Below are 24,177 nucleotides of genomic sequence, written 5' to 3' on the forward strand. Positions count from 1 at the left end.
GGAGCACCAGATCGAGGGAGGTTATCAGTGGTCTTGTATGTCTTCCATTTTCTAATTATTGCTCCCACAGTTGATTTCTTCACTCCAAGCTGGTTGGCTATTGCAGATTCAGTCTTCCCAGCCTGGTGCAGGGCTACAATTTTGTTTCTGGTGTCCTTTGACAGCTCTTTGGTCTTCACCATAGTGGAGTTTGGAGTCAGACTGTTTGAGGGTGTGCACAGGTGTCTTTTTATACTGATAACAAGTTTAAACAGGTGCCATTACTACAGGTAATGAGTGGAGGAAAGAGGAGACTCTTAAAGAAGAAGTTACAGGTCTGTGAGAGCCAGAAATCTTGATTGCTTGTTTCTGACCAAATACTTATTTTCCACCATAATATGCAAATAAAAGGAAAAAAAACAGACAATGTGATTTTCTGGATTTTTTTTTCTCAGTTTGTCTCCCATAGTTGAGGTCTACCTATGATGTAAATTACAGACGCCTCTCATCTTTTTAAGTGGTGGAACTTGCACTATTGCTGACTGACTAAATACTTTTTTTCCCCACTGTATATAAATGGCCAAAAGTGTTGGCACCCTTGATAATTTGGTCTTTTGAGGTTTACTGAGAAATTGTGTTCAATTTGCCTTTTTTCCAGTTTTTGGTGTTGTTCCAATACACACAAAAGAAATAATCATGTGTATAACAAAACAGATAAACTATCTATCATCTATCTATCTATCTATCTATCTATCTATCTATCATCTATATATCTAACTAGCTGAAGAACCCGGCGCTGCCCGGGCATAGTAACTAACTGTGGTTAGTTACAGAAAATTATAATTATCCTCCATCCCATAGTCCCGTGCCCTCGACTATGGGATGGCGAATATGTATGATGGGTATATGGGCACGGGCCTATGGGATGGAGGATGTGTGATGGGTATATGGGCACTCGACTATGGGATGGAGGATATGTATGATGGGTATATGGGCATGGGACTATGGGATGGAGGATGTGTGATGGGTATATGGGCACTCGACTATGGGATGGAGGATATGTATGATGGGTATATGGGCACGGGCCTATGGAATGGTGGATATATATGATGGGTATATGGGCACAGGACTATGGGATGGTGGATATATATGATGGGTATATGGGCACAGGACTATGGGATGGAGGATAATTATAATTTGTTATAACTAACCACAGTTAGTTACTATGCCCGGGCAGCGCCGGGCTCTTCAGCTAGTTATCTATATATCTATTATCTATCTATCATCTATCTACGGTATCTATTTTCTTGAACTTTAAGAAACAAAGTAACATATAAAACACCGATATATCAAGAAGTAATTCCCTTTAACGGAAGAATGTTGCAATGGTGAACAGCTGTAGGATCGCTTCCAGCCCATACAAGACCAATAGGATTGCGTTGATAATTATGTCTGCTCTCAGGATATATGTCTGCCATATAACAAAATATACAGACAGCATGATATTGCCAGCAGTGAAGAACAGACTGTATAATAACGCGAGAAAGTCTTCTTTCAAGTTTCCCACTGATCCTGTAATAAAACATATCATCAGATGTTGGGCTATAAATCCGTAGATTTCTTATTCCAGCAAGAAACTCATTATTAATGTAACAGATCTAGAAAATCTCTTTATAAGCCACTCTATGATCAAAGTTTGTTAGGTTTTGTTATAATCTCATAAAATGTAGCAGCTGGATGATAAACCTGGAGTAAGTCACTAACACATTCACAAATCTGCTCCAAAGATGACATCAGGGCCGGTTTTAGACATAGTGGGGCCCTGGGCATAAAAATAAATAAGGCCCCCAATGCTTACGTATTGCACCATGACACTCAAACATTTTGGTTGTATTTACATGCGCCGAGTTCAGGCCATTCACTGAGTGTGATCGACAATATTGAAGTCGCTTGGCTATAGTTTCTCGACCTCTTTACATCGGCTAATGAAGAATGATGGGGACAGATCACTACTGTAGTATCTCCATCTAGCCCCATACAGTATCATGTTATAAACAGCAGAGAGTCCGTGTCCATTTTGGTGGAGTCGGTATCAAATGGACAGACTCTGACTCCTTAAACACAGTATATAATTAGAGATGGGCGGCCACCTGGTTGTTCTGGTCAAGCGGATTTGGCCAAAGTTACAGAAAGTTCGAGTACCAAAACAATCCCCGGACTCGAACCCCACTCACTTGAATGGGGGGCCCGAACATCCAGTGTTTGCCAAGTTGTCATGTGCATGACAGCGCGGCGAACACCACTTCTGTTCGGCGGTGAAATCATCCCCACTGGTCAGAAAGCCGTGGTTCCCACACTGTCAAAAGACAGCGTGAGCGCTCAGCTGTGATCGGAGGTATAAAGTTTACCTCCGGTCACTGGTGTTAGCTGATGGGACTACTGTTCCCTTCATCCGGCACCTGCTACAGCTAATAACAGTGAGAGCAGGAACGGCTGATGGGTGTACTCATTATCCATCTCCAGCTCTGTAAATAGATAATTAAAAAAAAACGGCATGGGTTCTCCCCTACTTTTGATAACCAGCCAGGCAAAACTCATAGCTGGGGCTGCAACCCTCAGCTGTCAGCTTCAACAAGGCTGGTCAACATGAATAAACAAAAAAAGCATGGGGTCCCCCTCATTTTTGACAATCAGCCTTGCTAAAGCAGACAGCTGGAGGCTGGTATTCCCAGGCTCGTAAGGGGTGGATATTGCCCCCCCCAGCTTAAAGATAGCAGCCTGCAGCTGCCCAGAAAGGGCACAAGTGGTGGCAAGTGGGGTTTATATTTGTGGGGTTGATGTCACCATTGTATTGTCAGGTGACATCAAACCCACAATTTAATAAAACAGAGGCTTCCATAAGCCACCTGTCTATTACTAATCCTGTAGTTACATGGTAAATAAAGAAACAGCCAGAATAAAGTCCTTTATTACAAATAAGAATAAACAGTTTTCTATTTTTATTTAAAAAATAACAAACACAGTTATACTCGCCTAACTCCATCAAAGCCCTCGTCCTCCTGTAATAAAACTAAAATAAAAAACAAAAATGTCCCTCACCTGTTGATCTTTTTGTCACACGCCGTAATCCATGTCTGGCTGGGATGAATAGTTTTCAACCTAGACGATGCAAAGAGGCGACCATCCAAGCTGGGAACCACTAGTGACTGAACTGCTGCAAGCGCAGTGTCAGCGACTGGCGGTAACCTCGATGACGTCACCGCTGGTCACTGACGCTGCGCTCGCAGCAGATCAGTCACCAGTGGTTCCCAGCCTGGACAGTAACACGGACTTCACCGGTGTTAAGTTTACACAATCAGTGATTGTTTGGGGAGCCATGTCATCTGCTGGTGTAGGTCCACTGTGTTTTATCAAGACCAAAGTCAGCGCAGTCATCTACCAGGAAATTTTAGAGCATTTCATGCTTCCCTCTGCCGACAAGGTTTTTAGAGATGGAAATTTCATTCTCCAGCAGGACTTGGCACCTGTCCACACTGCCAAAAGTACCAATACCTGGTATAAAAACAACAGTATCACTGTGCTTGATTGGCAGCAACCTCGCCTGAACTTAACCCCATAGAGAATCTATCGGGTATTGTCAAGAGGAAGATAGAGACACCAGACCCAACAATGCAGACGAGCTGAAGGCTGCTATCAAACCTGGGCTTCCATAACACCTCACCAGTGCCACAGGCTGATCGCTTCCATGCCACGCCGCATTGATGCGAAAGGAGCCCAGACCAAGTATTGAGTGCATTTACTGAACATACATTTCAGTAGGCCAACATTTAGGATTGTAAAATCATTTTTTCAAGCTGGTGTTATAAAGTATTCTAATTTACTGAGATAATGACTTTTGGGTTTTCATTGGCTGTAAGCCATAATCATCAACATCAACAGAAATAAACACGTGAAATAGATCACTCTGTAATGACTCTATATAATATATGAGCTTCACTTTTTGTAATGAAGAACTGAAATAAATTAACTTTCTGATGATATTCTAATTTTTTGAGATGCACCTGTACACACACACACACACACACACACACACACACACACACACACACACACACACACATACATGGCATACACTTATATACACACACATATGTACATGGCACATACATGTACTTGGCACACATGCATGGCACACCCTTATATACACATATACACGGAACACACATGTGGCACAACAAATGCTCATTTGATACATGTGATTCATATAAACACATACACATAGCTCACAGACAGCACACACTACACACACCTCAGATCCACACCCTGCTTTATGCTGGAGGGAATGACATGTCCCACACTATGAGCTGCAGCTTCTCCTGCTCCCAGCAGACACCTCCCTGCCCTCTCCTCTGCTGTGACTGCCAACAAGAGCAGGAGGAGCTGACAGAAGGACTGGAGCCATCATCACAGGAGCAGCACACACAGTGGATTCTGCACTAATTATCACACAGCTCAGGTTGGTAGGTGCTGGGTCTCAAGCTCTCCCTCCCCTCAGAGGCTCCGTGCAGGAGGACAGGCGCACTGGCCAATAAGCACATGGCCTGTGGTGACATCACGGTCACATGATTGTGATGTCACTACAGGTCCTCAACCAGTCTCTACAACAGAAGCTTCACTGATTATCAGTGGAGCTTCTCCTGTAGATGCTGGAGGCCCCCAAGGGAGTGGGGGCCTTAGGCAGCTGCCTAGTCTGCCTTGCCCTAACGCTGGCCCTGGATGATATATTGTAATAGATTATTTTGCCCAAAATAACACAGTAATAAACCAGTAAAGTAAATCCGCGCAGAATAAATCTATAAGTCCATCCCGATTTTTTTTTTTCTAAAGGAACGTCCCCCTTTTATACTATATGTTGTTTCTTACCCAAGTAGAGCCTCACGGATTCCAGAATCGTCATCAAGAAGAGTAGGCCGAGGTCTAATGCTAAATTAGAATCTGGATAACTGTAGACCTGACCTGTGAGAAAGGTGGGAAACGGTAAAAAGGTGAATGTCAGAAGGAAATGTGGAGGACGGTACACAAAGCTCACACTCTAGTGTTGGGGAGAAGAGAATAAGCCGCTAGCAGACACCTGTAGTGACAGATTATCTCAAGTGAAAAGAAAGGATGGGGCATGATGAAATTCAACATGCTCTATCCTTCTGCACCCTAACCTATACTACCAGAACACAACAACTGTCCCGATAATCAGAAGATCATTAGCTGGTCAGCCGGTCCCTACAGAAACAGCAGGTGAAGTTCAATTTATTTTAATGTTTCTCAGTCAGTTCTTCTGTTCAGTAAAACTAGCCCATCCAAGTTCATGAAGCAGAGCCTCAACTAAACTGTGATACCAAAGGTCCAGTTATCACAGTTTGGATGCTGACAGACGGCCGTATTTCTCGTGTGAGGATCGCATAGCAATCCTCGGACTGATGACCATCGGCCATCCTGACTTGAGTCCGATAGCTGTGTAGGATTACATCACGCGGTCACACTTAGGTCAGGAGAGCTGCTGGGCCAGTCCATGCACTGAGATGCGATCCTTGCACGAGAAATACAGCCGTCTGTCTGCACCCTTCAGCTGAGGCTGGTGCTGTGTCTGGTCAAGATCAAAGAGGCCACCATGATGTGGCTCCACCAGCTCCCCATGGCTGGAGTTGTCTGGATGAGAATACAGTGCGTCTTCTAGTTGCGAACAAAAGATGTTTAATACAAAACCCTATTAATCATCTAGTGACTCACCTCTCTGGACGCACTATCTGGTCCTCTCCTTTCCTCCGTATCTCCTGCGTCTTCACTATAGACCAAGACTTCTGGCCACGCATCCAGGTCTCAGAGAACACTGTATGCTGTTATAAGGACATGAAGTTCTAGATGTGCCCCAGAACCTTATGATCACTGAAGTCTGGGCTAGAAATCCTGGCCTATAGTGAAGAGGCCATGGTGTTCTATGACTAAAAGAGGACCGGTTAGTGGGGAGGCCGGAGAAGTCAGCGATGAGGTATTAGGTTTGCGGGCCCTGTTCCAACTTACAAATTTGGATAACAAACAAACCTACAGATCTTATCTGGTTCATAACCCAGGAACTGTCCGAACTGGAGGATAACTAGCAATGCCCTGTCTGTGATTATGAAGGTATATTACGATTCAGCAGCTTCCTATACGTCTGTCAGATACTTACATTTATAGATGATCATAATCAGTGTTGCCAAAAAATAGAAAACATAACACAGCACGTTGATGTAAAGGAGGATCTGCAGTGGGACCGACGAGCGCTGGTATTATATTGTTGAGAAAAATGGCTTGAAAAGGATGGAAAAATGACGACACAATAGATCGTGGCAGCGAGAATAGAAGGAATAGAGATGAGGACTTAATATTGGTTTGACAATGAAGTTCAGATTCTTAGATTTTATATAGTACCAGGGTCAATGTGATTTTCGGGGCGCAGCATTAAATATTTTATTTCCTGATTATTTGCCTCTGTACAGCGGGGGGAACGCAGCAATGGAGGAAGAAAGGACTGACGGAGCCAGTCACCATCATCTTTCGGTGTGTAGAAGAAAATTTTCTTGCTGTTATCAACCAAAGCGGATTTTTCTTCTTTTTTTCAGAGGTTTGCTAGCGCCTGGATCATGGAAGTGCTTGGTCTCAAGCTGCGCTGATTTTGTGCCGATAAGCACATGGAGGGAGCCATAACTGGCATTTATGGACACATCTTGAACACGATTTTAGGCTGAAGTTACATCAGCCAACTAGAATCAGTAAATGCCTGCTGATCGGCGATGGTTTAGTAACCTGTTTAGGTAGAGTCTGGTTACAGAGATCACCAGGGGCTCCAATATCCCTTATATGGGGTAACTTAATTCTAGGAATACCCCTTTAAAGGGAACGTGTCATCAGGCATGTGTGTAAAGGTCCTTTAATGTTTGTAAAATTCTTACCTTGCTTTTAGTAATTTTGGGGGAAATTGCAGAAACATTTAGCTTTGCAGTTTTAGTTGTAAGTGCTGGGGGTGGACTTTGCACTTCCAGCTCTCCTGACTCTTTCCCTATTTCTCCACCTGCCTCCGGTCTTGGGTCAGTCTTCTCTCTGTGACCTGCCTTCCCTGCCTGACTTTCTGCGCAGGCATCGTCATTGCTCTGGTGTCGTCACATGCACAGATCAACAGTCCGGATCTCGCAGCATCATCAGGAGCGTACTGTGTATGTGCCACCTCCTCTGATGATACGACCCGAGTCAATAACGGCACCTGCACAGAATCTTGGGTAAGGAAAGCAGGGACTTGAGACAAGACTGACCTTAGGAGTCAATATTCTGATGACAGGTTCCCTTTAAATTTCATACAAAACCCTAAACCTCTCTTTTTTATGTTAATTCTTATGGGTCAGATTGTAAAAATAATGTTCACAATCTAATGTATGGGGAGAGCATTATACTTCATCCAAAGGATACAACCAGCGAGCTCCTCTCTGGGAAAAAAACAACAATAGCAATTAAAAGTAATATCATTATAGTACATGATAAATGACTTAAAGGAACTGATCACGTCTGCTTTCAGCCTAGGATATTACCAATGTTCATAGCCTCTACACTGTGAGACTACAGAGATGGGGGGGATCGTATAACTTCACAGCAGCCACAGGGTACAGACCCCGTAAAGAAGTCTTGTAGAAATTATACTTTCTGGCTAGAAAAATCCAAGTCTAAAATCCACTAAAACAAATAAAAGTGGCATGATTTTGTAAGCAGACGTGTTATTTTCACAATATTTTGAGGCGTTTTTCCTCAATGTGTTTTTATATAGGTGGCAGCAATAGGGTGTGTTTTATGTCACATTTAAAGGGAAAAAAAGCTTCAAAAACGCATAAAAGAAAGCGTAGAAAACCTGAAACCAAAAGCAGCATAAAACCCCTCAAAACTCAGTGTGAACATAACGCAAAAGGATTTTGATGTCGATTTTGAAATGGATCTGATTCAAAATCCATATAAAAAAAATTCAGTGTGAACAAACCCACATTTTTTTTTTAACGTGGATAAAACCCTTACATGTGGGAAAAAGCAGCATTGTGTGCACTGTAGACTTGTTTTTCCATTTAAATCAATAGGAAATTCATTAGCCCCTTTACCCCCGAGGGTGGTTTGCATGTTAATGACCGGGTCAATTTTTACAATTCTGACCACTGTCCCTTTATCAGGCAATAACTCTGGAACGCTTCCATGGATCCTGGTAATTCTGACACTGTTTTCTTGTGACATATTGTACTTCATGATAGTGGTAAAATTTCTTTGCTATGACTTGCGTTTATTCGTGAAAAAAACGGAAATTTGGAAAAAATTTCGCAATTTTCCAACTTTGAATTTTCATGCCCATAAATCACAGAGATATGTCACATAAATTACTTTATAAGTAACATTTCCCACATGTTTACTTTACATAAGTAGAATTTTGGAACCAAATTTTTTGTTGTTGTAAGGGTTAAAAGTTGACCAGCGATTTCTCATTTTTACAACACCATTTTATTTTAGGGACCACATCACATCTGTAGTCACTTTGAGGGGTCTATATGATAGAAAATACCCAAAAGTGACACCATTCTAAAAACTGCACCCATGAAAGTGTTCAAAACCACATTCAAGAAGTTTATTAACCCTTCAGGTGCTTCACAGGAATTTTTGGAATGTTTAAAAAAAATGAATATTTAACTTTTTTCACAAAACATTTACTTCAGATCCATTTTTTTTATTTTACCAAGGGTAACAGGAGAAATTGGACCCCAAAAGCTGTTGTGCAATTTGTCCTGAGTACGCTGATACCCCATATGTGGGGGTAAACGACTATTTGGGCACATGGCAGAGCTCGGGAGGGAAGGAGCACCGTTTGACTTTTCAATGCAAAATTGGCTGGAATAGAGATCAGACGCCATGTCGCGTTTGGAGAGCCCCTGATGTGCCTAAACAGTGGAAACCGCCCACAAGTGACACCATTTTGGAAACTAGACCCCTGTGGGACTTATCTAGATGTGTGATGAGCACTTTGAACCCCCAAGGTCTTTACAGATGTTTATAACGTAGAGCCGTAAAAAAAATCATAAAAATAATCTTTTCGCCCTCAAGTTTTTAATTTCCCAAGGGTAACAGGAGAAATTGGACCACAAGAATTATTGTGCAATTTGTCCTGAGTACGCTGATACCCCATATATGCAGGTAAACCACTGTTTGGACACATGGCAGAGCTCGGAAGGGAAGGAGCGCCGTTTTACTTTTTCAACGCAAAATTAGCTGGAATTTAGATTGGACGCCATGTCGCGTTCGGAGAGCCCCTGATGTGCCTAAACAGTGGAAACCCCCCCACAAGTAACACCATTTTGGAAACTAGACCCCCTAAGGAACTTATCTAGATGTGTGGTGAGCACTTTAAACCCCCAAGGGCTTCACAGAAGTTTATAACATAGAGCCATAAAAATAAAAAAAATCATACTTTTTCCACAAAAATGATCTTTTCGCCCCCAATTTTTCATTTTCCCAAGGGTAACAGAAGAAATTGGTCCCCAAGAGTTAGTGTGCAATTTGTCCTGAGTACGCTGATACCCCATATGTGGGGGTAAACCACTGTTTGGGCACAGGGCAGAGCTCAGACAAGGAGCGCCAGATTTTACTGTTATGGTTTGCAGGTGCCATGACCCACTGGGAGAGCCCATGAGGTGCCAAAACAGCAGAACCCCCCATAAGTGACCCCAATTTACGATCTACACCTCTCAGTGAATTCATCTAGGGCTGCAGTAATCATATTAACACCATGGGTGAGTCACAGAATTTTATATCATTGGGCAGTCATGTGGAGAGACACGGGAGGAACGGAGCGCTATTTGTCTATTCAAGTGAATGGGTCTGTGCACGACAGTGTGTTTCTACGGGCCGTGTGTCCGTGGGCAAAACACGCTGACATGTCCATTATTAATGGAAGCACGGGCCACAAAACATGCAGCACACGTGCATACTGTCAGGAACACCGCACTGCACTTGCTCACTGAGCCAGTGCGCGTGTCCTGAGTACAAAAACAGTGCTCAAAGATACCTGTGGAGCAGGGCAGCAGCGGTGACGATGTGTGCTTCAGACTATCAGGACCTGAAGCACGTGACTGCTGGGGGCGTGGCCTAAACTCCACAGAGCTAGGAGCTGCAGGGAAACTCCTAGAAAGGTAACTACGGGACAAGTTACCAAGGGGCATAGACAGGGACGTAAACCAGATCAAGCCGGGGTCAAAGCATGAGATAGCAGGACAGTACTAAAGAGTTAACCACAGCGGATAGTTAGGACGTAGCAATAGATCAGAAAACCAGAACGGGCAATAGACGGTACAAAAGGGGCAAACGGTAACGGAGTAACGATAGCCAAGCCAGGAGGTCAGAACCAGAGAAGACAATAGTACCAAAACGTGAGACAGAGAACAGAGTGAGGGGACAGTCCGGGTCATACACAGGAATCAAACAAGCAATGCAGTTTACAAGCACACCAGGGGGGTCAGACACACAGCCAGAATAACAGTATAGTTGACAGGGAATCCTAGTCTGGAGTGAGTATAAATACCCCTCCCAGATCCAAAGGGAGGCCAGCAAAATTAACCCTGAGAAACCAGGACATTAACCATGTCCTATCCATGACAGTACCCCCCTCTTAATGGGCATGAAAAACCCGTACCAGTCGATCAGCGTGCACCGAACTGGCCGGAACCCATGACCGATCCTCAACGGAATATCCCTTCCAATGAATAAGGTACTGAAGTCTCCGGCGCACCCACCGTGAATCAATGATGTGCCCTACCTCGTACTCCAGTTGACCCTCTACCAACACTGGTGGAGCCACAGATGAGGGATCTTCTCTAACTGTCCCCACAGATTTTAATAGGGACCTGTGGAAGATGTTAGATATTTTGAAGGAGGTGGGCAACTGTAATCTGTATGCCACCGGGTTGATCACCTCTACAATCTTGTATGGTCCAATAAATTTGGGGCCCAACTTCATAGAGGGTATCTTAAGTTTGATGTTACGGGTGGACAACCAGACTTTTTCCCCCACAGTTAACGCAGGACCCAACCCCCTCCTCCTGTCTGTAAAATGTTTGTACCTCTTCTGGGCTTTGGAGATGTTCCCCTGCACCTCCCTCCAGAGGGTTTTTAACTGTTGTACCATCCCCTCGGCACCAGGGCAATCCGAATCCATATGGGAAAATTCCCCAAACTGCGGAACAAACCCATAATTGACCTGAAAGGGAGACTTTCCGGTAGACTGATTAATACGACAGTTAAATGCAAATTCTGCCATGGGTAATACCTCACACCAGTCTTCCTGTCTGGAGGAGGCCAGGCACCTCAGAATCTGCTCCAATGACTGGTTGGTGCGTTCAGTCTGTCCGTTGGATTCTGGGTGATAGGCAGAGGAGAATGACAACGTGACCCCCAACTTCATACAAAACGCTCTCCAAAACCTGGCCACAAATTGCACACCCCTGTCTGACACCACGTTCACAGGCACTCCATGCAACCGAACAATGTGCTGTATAAACAAGCGAGCCAAGGTTTCAGCAGATGGTAACGCAGGTAATGGCACAAAGTGGGCTTGCTTAGAAAATCTATCAACCACTACCCATACCACTGAGTTGCCGTAGGAAGATGGAAGATTAGTGATAAAATCCATGGACAGGTGTGTCCATGATTTATCCGGAATTGGCAAAGGCACCAATTCCCCGGCCGGCCGGACCTGAGAGCTTTTAGAGCGAGCGCACACCCCACAAGTATTTACAAACCTTTTTATATCAGTACCCATAGAGGGCCACCAAAAACCCCTAGCTACTGCCCCCTGGGTAGCTGCAATACCAGGGTGTGCACTTAACACAGAATCTTGAAATTCTTGAAGGAGTGTGAGACGAAATTGTTCAGGTACAAACAATTTACCTGGGGGTTTATTCCTGGGAGCTTGAGCTTATGCTTCCAGAATCTCCCCTGTAACTCAGAGATTTCGGCTACAACCATTCCTGGTTGAAGAATGGAGGAAGGAGGTTCTGGAAGAGACACAGAATCAAAACTTCTGGATAAGGCATCCGTCTTTACATTTTTAGACCCTGGTCGGAACGTGATGGTAAAAAAGAAAAGTGCCCACCGAGCCTGTCTGGGGGTCAATCTCTTAGCAGACTCGATATAGGCCAGGTTTTTATGATCAGTGATGACCGTAATGGGATGAGCGGCCCCCTCCAAAAAATGCCTCCATTCTTCGAAGGCCAATTTAACCGCTAACAATTCCCTGTTACCGACATCATAGTTTCTCTCGGCCGAAGAGAACTTCTTAGAGATAAAAGCACAGGGTTTGAGGATAGTCAGGGTAGAGGGGCCCTGTGACAATACTGCCCCCACACCCACAGCGTCGACCTCGACGATAAAAGACCTTGACAAATCGGGTTGTACCAACACAGGAGCTGTGGTAAAACACTTATTTAATGTACGGAAGGAATCTTTTGCGGCCACGGACCAATTTTTTTACATCTGCCCCTTTAAGAGTGAGGTCCGTCAAGGGTTCACCACCTGCGAGAACCCTTCAATGAACTTCCTATAATAGTTAGCGAAGCCCAGAAATCGCTACAACCCCTTCAGGTCATGAGGCTGTACCCAGTCGGTAATGGCCTGAACCTTCCCTGGATCCATGCGGAATCCCTCCCCGGATACAATTACACCCAGAAAAGATAGTTCTTGCATAAAAAATGAGCACTTATCCAGTTTAGCATACAAATGGTTCTCCCGGAGTCTCATAAGAATCGTACGTAAATGGTGTAAGTGTGACTGACTGTCCTCAGAGTATATCAAGATGTCATTCAGGAGAATGACTACATAACGCCCAATCAAGTCAGAAAAAACAACATTAATGAAATTCTGAAAAACAGCAGGAGGGTTAGTGAGGCCGAAGGGCATAACCAGGTTTTCCAACAGCCCCTCAGTTGTCAGGAACGCTGTTTTCCATTCGTCCCCCTCCCGGATCCTTATAAGGTTATAAGCCCCTCGTAGATTGAGCTTAGAAAACCATTTGGCCCCCGTGAGTTGGTTGTATAGATCAGGAATCAACGGGAGAGGGTACGTGTTCTTAACAGTAATTTTGTTCAGTTCCCGAAAGTCGAGGCACGGTCGCAACCCACCATCTTTTTTCTTTACAAAGAAAAACCCCGTTGCCACGGGTGAGACTGAGGGCCGGATATGCCCCTTGTGAAGGCTCTCTTTAATGTACTCTTTCATAGCTTGACGCTCAGGCCCGGACAAATTAAACAAACGAGCCTTGGGTAATTTGGCTCCAGGTATTAAATCAATATCACAATCATATGGTCTATGTGGTGGGAGCGCCTCAGCCTTGCTTTCGGAAAACACGTCTTCAAAGTCTCTCAAGTACTCCGGAATACCCTCTAGACCGACAGACGACACAGACACAGATTTTATCGGATTGACCAAAGGAACCGGGTCACCACACAAACCATTATCATTACATCCCCATCGGATGATCTCCCCCTTCACCCAATCAATGAGAGGATTGTGGCGTTGCAGCCAGGGCATCCCCAATACCAGTCCTGCAGGCAGATTATTCATAATGAAACAACTTAACTTTTCAACATGAGTGAAACCCACTTTCATAGAAAAAATTTCAGACATAAAGCAAATTCCATCCCGGGTAAAAGGGGATGAATCCACAGCCACAATTTTAACAGGGTCTTTTAACCTGACTGTCCCTATCTTATTAAGAGTTACAACTTGGGCATCAATCAGATTAATGGAGGAACCACAGTCAAAAAAGGCAGTGGTCATAACAGGACCGCCAGCAAGTTCCAATTCAACCTGGAGCACCATTATTATTATTATTATATGTGAAAAGGGGAAATATAGACAAGTATAATAAACATGTGTAAGACAAGGGACACACAAGTACATAAGGAGAGGGGACCCTGCCTGCGAGGGCTCACAGTCTACAGGGATGGGTGAGGATACAGTAGGAGAGGGTAGCACCATCTTTGTACATGAAAAAAAAAGGAACCTGGGAGTCTGGACAACCTCCTCGATTGTTGCCCAGTCTCAGTCGTTTCTCTGAAGACGGGCAGGAGGGGCAATTCCTTTTCCAATGTCCAGAGGCTCCACAGTAAAAGCATAGTAGGTTGTCTCTACGGTGCCTTCTCTCTTTCTCCTTAACCAAGACCGACCCAACCTCCATGGGCTCAGATACAGGTTCAGTGTCACACAATTTGGGGTACAAGGGAGACTTGTTGCATCATTCCGCTAGCACGGAGTCTCCGGTCCATACGGACTGCCTGCATCATGGCGTCCTCCAGGGTATCAGGGGAGGATGTAATGCCAGAGCGTCCTGCAGACGGTCAGACAGGCCCCTGCGGAACAACCCCCTCAGTGCGGCGTCGTTCCAGGATACTTCGGACGTCCAACATCTAAACTCTGAGCAGAACCATTCAGCAGAGTGCCTCCCCTGTGTCACACTCATCACCATATCCTCTGCCAGACGCACTCTATCAGGCTCGTCATAGATGTGCCCCAGAGCCTCAAAGAACAGGTTCACTGACATACGTTCAGGAGCAGAGGAAGACAGAGAGAAAGCCCATGCTTGCGGAGCCCCCCGAAGTAGGGAAATAATGACCCCCACCCTCTGGAACTCGTCCCCAGAGGAGCGGGGCCTTAGAGAAAAAAAGCTTGCATCTTTCTCTGAAAGACCTGAACTCCTTTTTATCCCCTGAGAAAGGGTCTGACAATTTGACCGGAGATTCGGGGGACGCTAAAGACACATCTCTACCCCCAGAACTAGGAGCCCCTGCATCGACAGCCCCCTGCACAGTAACCACCAGCTGTTGCTGGGTATGGGCCATCGTGCGCTGTTCCACATTGAGTTTATGGAACATTTGGGTCAGGTGCTTGACCTGATCAGCAAAAGCTTATATGGGATCCATGAGGATAACACACCTTTTTTTTTTTCCCCCTTCAGAGGAAAAAAAAACCTGAAATGGTCAGCTATAATGTCAGGAACACCGTACTGCACTTGCTCACTGAGCCAGTGCGCGTGTAATGAGTACAAAAACAGTGCTCAAAGATACCTGTGGAGCAGGGCAGCAGCGGTGACGATGCGTGCTTCAGACTATCAGGACCTGAAGCACGCGACTGCTGGGGGCGTGGCCTAAACTCCACAGAGCTAGGAGCTGCAGGGAAACTCCTAGAAAGTTAACTATGGGACAAGTTACCAAGGGGCATAGACAGGGACGTAAACCAGATCAAGTCGAGGTCAAAGCGCGAGATAGCAATACAGTACCAAAGGGTTAACCAGAGCGGATCAGGACGTAGCAATAGATCAGAAAACCAGAACGGGCAATAGACGGTACAAAAGGGGCAAACGGTAATGGAGTAACGATAGCCAAGCCAGGAGGTCAGAACCAGAGAAGACAATAGTATCAAAACGTGAGACAGAGAACAGAGTGAGGGGACAGACCGGGTCATACACGGGAATCAAACAAGCAATGCAGTTTACAAGAACGCCAGGGGGGTCATACACACAGCCAGAATAACAGTATAGCTGACAGGGAATCCTAGTCTGGAGTGAGTATAAATACCCCTCCCAGATCCAAAGGGAGGCCAGCAAAATTAACCCTGAGAAACCAGGACATTAACCATGTCCTAACCATGACACATACGCATAACACACAAGGATGTCATCCATGTGACACGCATTGGCGCCAGGGAAGAAGTGTTACACTAAGCGCTGTTCCCCGGCGCCGGGTGCTGAACACGGCTCTCATCATTCTCCCCTGCTTGTGCCGACCGCCGGCAGAGCAGGGGAGAATGATGAGAGCCGTGTTCAGCACCCGGCGCCAGGGAACAGCGCTTACTGTAACACTTCTTCCTTGGCGCCCGACCTTGTGGTACTGATGCGGCACACACATGCCACACGTGTGCCACAAGTATTACACACGGACCCTGACATCTCCGGTACCGGAAATATCAGGATGTGTGAAAGAGGCGTTATAGCGGGGTTTTATAGTGGGTTTTTATGTTTGGCAGCTGTCACACACTAAAAGACGCTTTTTATTGCAAAAAATAGTTTTTGCATCACCACATTTTGAACCTATAATTTTTTCCATATTTTGGCCCACGGAGTCATGTGAGGTCTAATAATAATAATACATTTTATTTCTATAGCGCCCACATATTCCGCAGCACTTTACATTTCAGAGGGGACTTGTACAGACGATAGACATTACAGCATAACAATAATCACATAGATCATAACAAATACCAAGAGGAGTGAGGGCCCTGCTCGCAAGCTTACAGTCTATGAGGAAAGAGGGAGACACGAAAGGTGGGTGGTAACAGTTGCTCTGATTGTATGGACCAGCCATAATGTTAAGTGTGTAACAGTGCAGACACAGAGGGCTAATGGATGCATAAAGCATGTGGGAACATGATACGGGGAACCTGGTTATGGTAAAACTTTTGACTGTGCCACACATGGATAGATTAGGTTAATGTGTTGAGGCGATAGGCCAGTCTGAATAAATGCGTTTTCAGGGCACGCTTAAAATTGTGGGGATTGGGGACTAATCGTATTGACCTGGGAAGTGCATTCCAAAGAATAGGCGCAGCACGTGTATAGTCTTGGAGACGGGAGTGGGAGGTTCTGATTATTGAGGATGCTAACCTCAGGTCATCAGCAGAACGGAGGGCACGGGTAGAGTGGTATACTGAAACAAGGGAGGAGATGTAGGGTGGTGCTGAGCCATGGAGTGCTTTGTGGGTGAGGGTAATAAATTTATACTGAATTCTGGAGTGGATGGGTAGCCAGTGTAATGACTGGCACAAGGTAGAGGCATCGGTGTAACGATTGGTGAGGAATATGATCCTGGCTGCAGCATTCAAGACAGATTGGAGAGGGGAGAGTTTGGCAAGAGGGAGACCGATTAGAAGAGAGTTACAATAGTCAAGACGAGAATGAATAAGAGAAACAGTAAGAGTTTTTGCGGAGTCAGAAGTAAGAAAAGGTCGAATTCTAGAAATGTTTTTGAGGTGCAGATAACAAGAGCGAGCCAGTGATCGGATGTGGGGGGCAAAGGAAAGCTCGGAGTCAAGTATGACCCCAAGACAGTGGGCAAATGGCAATGTCGGGTATAGGTACATTAGTAGCGGGAGGGAACACAAGGATTTCAGTCTTTGACAGGTTCAGATATAGTGAGGACATGCTGTTAGACACAGCGTTTAGACAATCGCCGTTTTTTTCTAGAAAGGCTGGCGTGATGTCAGGAGAAGAAGCGTATAATTGGGTGTCATCAGCATAGAGATGGTACTGGAAACCAAATCTACTGATTGTTTGACCAATAGGGTTTTAGGGACGGCGGAACGCACTAATATAAATAATAGGAAGTGCGTTCGCCGCCCGGGGTCCACCGTGCAGTAGGTGTAACAACCGCTGCTGAGTAATGGCAGACTCGCTATATGGCGGTATACTGCGCTGGGGTTAAACGTCACCCGAGGTGCGCAGAACGGACTCTGTTAAACTCACAGAGGCGCTTTAGTACCAATAAAGCATAAACCCCGAGCCTGTTAGCTTCACAGGTCTCAGCTGGCGTGCACACACGGTATATGGTCACAGGACCCGGCCCAAGGCAGAGGTCGGTGTCCGTCTTAACCTACCGTGCGTGCGGCGTCGCTACTGCGGACGCCAGTAAGTGCTGCTAACTGCAGCGCGGCGGTAACTACTGCCGCCGTACGACAGTGCCGTGAGGCATCACTCTATGCACTGTGGCGTACGGCTTACCACTAACTGGCGCTGACTATAACTCTAATTCCCTATCCGCATGCGTAATATCAGAGGGAAGGGGTTTCATAATGAGTCAGTCACCAGAATCATACATCCGTCACCATTCACACATAGCAAGTATAGTCTATACTAGCGCATGGCCGAGCGGCCATGCGGGCCTTTTATAGCCATGCGCTTCCGGGACTTTCCAGACCTCTGAGATGGGTCAATCAGATCAGAACAAGGACCTGAGCACGTAACCCCCGATCTCCACTGGGAGATCGTCTCGTGGGCATGCCCAGTAGCGCGGTGAGAGAACTTAGCCTCTGGAGTGGTTTCCTGCAAAGCAGGTTGCGCTACCATTGCTGGTCCAGAGGTGGCAACAACATCCAGACCCAGAGAGCTGGTGCGAGCAGGGCGCCTGGATCGCCGAGATTGCTGTGCAGGTCCCTGAGCGGTCGGAAAGGAATGGGAGACCGCTGGATGTATGGCTTGGGATTCCTGCTGTGCAGCTGCAGGAATCCGACGCCTAACATAGGGGCAGTGTACGAAGAGGAGGGGGCCGAGGACTGATTCTTGAGGAACCCCAACAGTAAGGGGGAGATGAGAGGAGGAGGATACAGTAAAGGAGCGGTCAGAGAGATAGGAGGAGAACCAGGAGAGAACGGTGTCCTTGATGCCGATGGAGCCGATCATAGTGAGGAGGAGCTGATGATCCACAGTGTTGAATGCTGCAGAGATCCAAGAGAATTAGCATGGAGTAATGACCATTTGATTTAGCTGTTTGTAGATGATTAGAGACTTTAGTGAGGGCAGTTTCAGTAGAGTGTAAGAAGCGGAAGCCGGATTGGAGAGGGCCGAGAAGAGAGTTATCAAAGAGATAGCGGATAAGACAGGCGTGGACCAGGAGTTTAGAGATGAAGGGAAGATTAGAGACAGGTCTATAGTTAGCGGCACAGTTTTGGTCGAGGGATGGTTTTTTAAGTAGTGGATGTATGATGGCATGCTTAAATGAGGAGGGAAAGATACCAGAAGAGAGAGAGGTTAAATATTTTAGTTAGGTGAGGGGTGACAGCAGGGGAAAGGGACTGGAGGAGCTGTGACGGAAATGGGTCACTGGTGCAAGTGATTGGGCGAGAAGATGCAAGGAGCCTGCTTACTTCTTCTTCTGTGACTGGTTCAAAATCAGAGCGTGAGCTAGATGCAGTGGGGGAGGGAGGACAGTGCATGGTATGAGGTGATTGGGAGATAATTTCCTGTCGGATCTGGTCAGTTTTTTCTTTGAAGTAATTGGCCAGATCGTCAGCTCGGAGCTCCGCGGTTGGGGCCTGTACTCTTGGGTTGAGTAGAGAATGAAAAGTGTCAAAGAGACGTTCCGGGTTATTGGACAGTGAGGTGATGAGGGTGTTGAAATAGGTTTGTTTGGAGAGGTGAAGGGCAGTGTTGTATGTTCGAAGCATAAACTTATAATGGATGAAATCTTCGTGTAGATTGGATTTTTTGCGGGACACGTTGACGTTTTTATTGGTATCATTTTCGGGCACGTGACATTTTTTGATCGCTTTTTCTTCCTATTTTTGTGAGGCAGAATGAACAAAATCCAGCATTTCATGAATTTCTTTTGGAGGGGGCGTTTATACCGTTCCGCGTGCGGTAAAATTGATAAAGGGGTTTTATTCTTCGGGTCAGTACAATGACAGCAATGCCTCATTTATATTTTTTTATGTTTTGGTGCTTTTATACAATAAAAACTATTTTATATAAAGAATAATTATTTTTGCATCGCTTTATTCTGAGAATTATAACTGTTTTAATTTTTCGCTGATGATGCTGTATGGTGGCTCGTTTTTTGCGGGACAAGATGTCTTTTCAGTGGTACCATGGTTATTTATATCCGTCTTTTTGATCGCGTGTTATTCCACTTTTTGTTCGGCAGCATGATGATAAAGCATTGTTTTTTGCCTTTTTTTCATGGTGTTCACTAAAGGGGTTAACTAGTGGGACAGTTTTATAGGTCGGGTCGTTACGCAGCGATACTAAATATGCGTACTTTTATTGTTTAGATTTTTTTATTCAAATATTTATTTAGTGATAGAATATTGATGTTTTTATTTTTTTAAAATATTTTTACAATTCTTTATTTTTTTCTTACTTCATTCTAACTTTTACACTGTGTCCCACTATGGGACACTCATTTTGTGCAGGCTGATCGCTTCAGATGCTATAGAAGCTGTCAGCGCTGCACTTTCTGCACACTGACCTGAGAGACTTCCTGACATGCACTGCACATGACAGGAAGTTTCTCAGCTCTGGTGACCCCGGATGTCATCATGATGACATCGGGTTACCATAGCAGCGATCGGGACCCCGCGGCACGTCACGGGGTCTCTGATCCAAAGGCAAAGGGTCTGTCAGCCCTCTGCCTGCTTCCAGAATGCTGCAATTGTGTTTGATAGCAGTATTCTGGGTGTTAAAAAAGTGCTGGGGGGCGGTCCGTGACCGCTCCTGGCACTTACTGCCGGGTGTCAGCTGTGAGAATCGGCTGACACCCGGCTGTGATCGGTCGCGCTACCCCCGTGTGCACGGCCGATTGCCGAGACGTACTATTCCGTCCATGGTCAGACAGGCCCAGGGCACACGGACGGGATAGTACGTCTGATGTCAAAGACGGGTTAAAAGCAAATTTGAAAAGGTTTTTAATGTGGCTTTTGGAACAGACTTATGTCTAAGGGAATGTTCACACTGTGTTTATTTCAGGTGATCAAAAACAAAAGGCGCTTCTTGACAATTTACCTTTTTTAAGTTTTGAAGACCAGAAGCATTTTGTTTTGGTTGTTTCCCAACTGTTTTTCCAGACAAAAATGGCTGTAAAACAGAATAATAAAAATAAAGGTGGAAACTTCATTTTTATTATTCTGTTTTACAGCCATTTTTTGAAATCCACTTCACGCCCTGTGATGTACAGAGACGCACACGTCCTGGCACGTAACCCATGATGTAACCAGCTGTCGTGTGCCCCTCACAGCCGCATAGTTGGCATCACTTTGCTCAGAATCACCCGATCTATCAAAATATAAACTAATCTGATCGGTAAACTGCGTAACGAGAAAAAAAAAATCAAAACGCCAGAATTACATTTTTTTTTTTGATCGCCGCAACATTGCAATAACGGGCGATCAAAACATGGTATATATCCATAAACTTTATCAATAAAAATGTCACCTCAGGGCTCAAAAAATAACCCCTCACCCAGCCCCAGAAAACACGGAGACGCTACGGGTATCAGAAAATGGCACCATTTATTTTTCCTGCAAAACTTTGGAATTTTTTTTGCACCACTTAGATAAAAAAGAACCTAGACATGTTTCCCCTCGGTGAGATAAAGAAAAGGGGGCTCTGGGCCTGGTTTGAGGGTACCGCTGGCATGTTACTATGGCAACGCGTCTCGCGCTTACCTCTTGTGGTGAGCGCCATGTTCCTCACACCTTCGGACGGAAACTCTCGGCTTTCTCCGCCACATATACGAATACATACAAGTTCCTCCATATTTCTTAAGGGCAAATCAAGTTCGTTAAGGAAATATGAGGCACAACCTTCATAGAAAGGACACGAATGTAACACAGATAAATCGTGTCAGTATAGTTCAGTAATATACCAATGCGAGAAGAAGTTACCAATCCCTACGAAGAGCTCAGGAATTCAATATGCCCACATTCAAAATGGCTTCCTCATAGGCACTGACGTCATTGGGAACGCCCCCGAGAGCGGCACGTTTCCAGACATGCGTAGTAGGAGTCCCGCGCGAGGGGGCGTTTCTTCGCGCTGTCGCCATTTTCGGCGTGGATCGGATATACTCGGTGGTTTCCGCTCGTCTGAGTAGCGCTCGGGAATTTCCGGAGACCATCGGGTCTTTTCGTTGTATTCATTTTCCTTCGCCTTCCGGAAAGGGTGTTCGGGTGTTGCCGTGGTCCACTTTCGTGTCTTTCCGGAATCGGGTTCGGTTGTTTCCGGATGCATGGATGAAACTCAAGCATCCCGACTTGGCTTATCAGAAGCCGCGGCGGCGGTGGCAGCTGTGGCTGCCGCAGTGCGTGATGGCCCCGAGGTAACTTCGGTCACTGTCATGACTGGGCCTGATGCGAGAAGTGCAGCCGGGAGCGGGTATACAGGTAAGCTCTGCTGCTGTACTGCTGACCGACCACCAGGTGGCGCTGTGAACGTCACTCTTCTCAATAGGGTTCACCTTGTAATATAGCGCAGTACCACCAGATGGCGCTACTTTCTACATACCATAAAGAACTACAAACACAACCAAGCACAGGGAAACGGCAGCAGCTCAGGTCTGGACTGAAAATAGGTGCGGTGGATATACAAAGTCTACACACCCCTGGTAAAATGCATTTTTTTTTTTCAGAAGAAATATCTCAAAACTTTTTCCACCTTTAATGTCACCCACAATTTGTCCAAAACTAAAACAAAGTGCTTGTATAAATATGAACACCCTCTTATAATTGGGGATGGCTTTGTGTCCAGAATCAGCCAGTCTCATGTTACCTAGTCGTCAGCACACGGCCGGCCATCATTTTACTGATTCTGAGTGACCAAATACAGTGTAGCTGTTCTAATAGGCTTTTCCTCACATTTTACAGCAAAAGCCATAAACAGCCGACAACACAGCAAAGGGATCTCATTATTAAAAGTCATCAGTCAGGAGAAGGCTGCAAAAATTCTCCAAGGCAATGGATAGATCATGGAAGCTGTGAAGACGCTATCGAGAAGGGGCTTAAATTTGGCACAACCGTGTTATTACCTAGAATTAGACGACCATCAAAAATGTATGAAAAGACAAAAAGAAGATTGGTTCGGGAGACTGTCGAGAGGACGTCAGCAACATTGAAGGAGCTGCAGGAATATCTGACACGTACTGGTCGTGTACTGCATGTGACAGCAATCTCCCTTATTCTTCATATGTCTGGCTTGTAGAGTGGGGGGGCAAGAGGGAAGCCTTTTCTTACAAAAAACCCTTCCAAGCCCAGCTATATTTTACCTAAACTTACAAGTCTGCCAAAATCATGTGAGAAAATGAGTTATGGCCGATGAGACCAAGGTGGAACTTTTTGAGCTTAATTCCAAAAGGCATGTTTTGCACAAAGCCATTACCAGAAGAACGCCATACCCACAGTGAGGCATGGTGGAGGAAGCATTATGCTTGGAGGCTGTTTTGGCGGCTGGAACTAGGGCTCTAGTTAATGCAAAGGGAATGATGAACACTTCCAAATATCTGTCAATTTTGCAATAAAACCTTCAGGCCTCTGCTAAGAGATGAAGATGAATTTCACCTTTCAGCACCACAACAACCCTAAGCGACCTCCAAATGTAGAACAGAGTGGCTTCACCAGAAGAAAATCGAAGTTTTTGCAATGACCCAGACCTGAACCCAAGTGATAATCTATGGGTGACCTGAAGAGGGCGCCGTACACAGGAGATGTCCTCACAGTCTGACAGTTTTGGAGCTACGGCAGGAAGACTGGGCAAAGATGGTCAGTTCTAGATCTGCCACGCTGATGGACTCCGACCCACAGAGACTGAATGCTGTCATCAATTCAAAGGAGGCTTCAAGACAGTAGTAGTTTAAGGGTGTGTATACTTATGCAACCACATTATTTTAGTTCTTGATTTTTCTTTTTCCACCTGAAAAGATTTCAATTTGATTTGTACACATTATGGGTGACATTAAAGGTGGAAAAAAGTTCTGAAATGATTTTTCTTGGTATGAACATGTTTGATTGGGGGACGTCAGGACGGACACCTGCGCAATGTTCAACCTCCTAAATGCTGCTGTCATGATTGACAGCGTCATCTAGGAAGATAAACCACTGCTGTTGGCCCTAGCTCTGATCATGGCTTTCGGGTGCCGGCTGTGTAACACAGCCAGCATCCACTCTGCCGCTGAGTCCGCACTACACATGCAGTGCACATATACATGGACAGCGGATGGTACCAGCTGAAACCTGGGCAGAATGCGCCCCCTCCAGGTCTCGTGGATCCCCAGCACTTGCCCGAGTTCAGGGCTGCCGGCACCGTCTCTGTTCCTGACAGCATTGATCAAGTTACCGATGTGGGAGAAGGTTCAGTGTGGGCTGTGAGTCCAGGGGGAGGAGCCACGGAGTAATTGACAGACGGGCAAGTATCCGTGTATCTGTCAATCATTTAAGCCCCGCCCTCCAAACGCATAAACATAATTGTACGAGGTCCAGTCCCCGGAAATGTGCAGAGGTTGGAGCTTTTGGCTATAAACACTAGTCACACGTGAATGGGAGGTAAAGTGCAGTACCTGG

At 45.6% G+C, this 24,177-nt stretch overlaps 2 protein-coding genes across 5 annotated transcripts in view; one reads left to right on the top strand and one right to left on the bottom strand.

The window, feature by feature from the left end:
- Positions 1 to 804: 804 nt before the first annotated feature.
- On the bottom strand, positions 805 to 21,672 carry TMEM80 (transmembrane protein 80). The gene is made up of 5 exons (XM_073554393.1): positions 21,295 to 21,672; positions 7,477 to 7,493; positions 6,203 to 6,296; positions 4,903 to 4,995; positions 805 to 1,551 (listed from the first exon to the last, which is right to left on the bottom strand). Exons 1-5 carry the CDS (start codon positions 21,383 to 21,385, stop codon positions 1,346 to 1,348), a joined length of 501 nt encoding a protein of 166 aa, XP_073410494.1. The 5' UTR covers positions 21,386 to 21,672; the 3' UTR covers positions 805 to 1,345.
- Positions 21,673 to 21,738: 66 nt separating this feature from the next.
- DEAF1 (DEAF1 transcription factor) overlaps positions 21,739 to 24,177 on the top strand; it is a 55,867-nt gene continuing 53,428 nt past the window's right edge. For all 4 annotated transcript variants that reach the window (XM_073554389.1, XM_073554391.1, XM_073554390.1 and 1 more), the window contains exon 1: positions 21,739 to 22,008. In XM_073554389.1, coding sequence (XP_073410490.1) covers positions 21,855 to 22,008 — 154 coding nt within the window. In that variant the 5' untranslated portion in view covers positions 21,739 to 21,854. The remainder of the gene's footprint in view (positions 22,009 to 24,177) is intronic.

The sequence above is a fragment of the Dendrobates tinctorius genome, unplaced genomic scaffold (assembly GCF_039654945.1).
Source record: "Dendrobates tinctorius isolate UK_male_01 unplaced genomic scaffold, ASM3965494v1 ptg000211l, whole genome shotgun sequence".
Classification (NCBI taxonomy): Eukaryota; Metazoa; Chordata; class Amphibia; order Anura; family Dendrobatidae; genus Dendrobates; species Dendrobates tinctorius.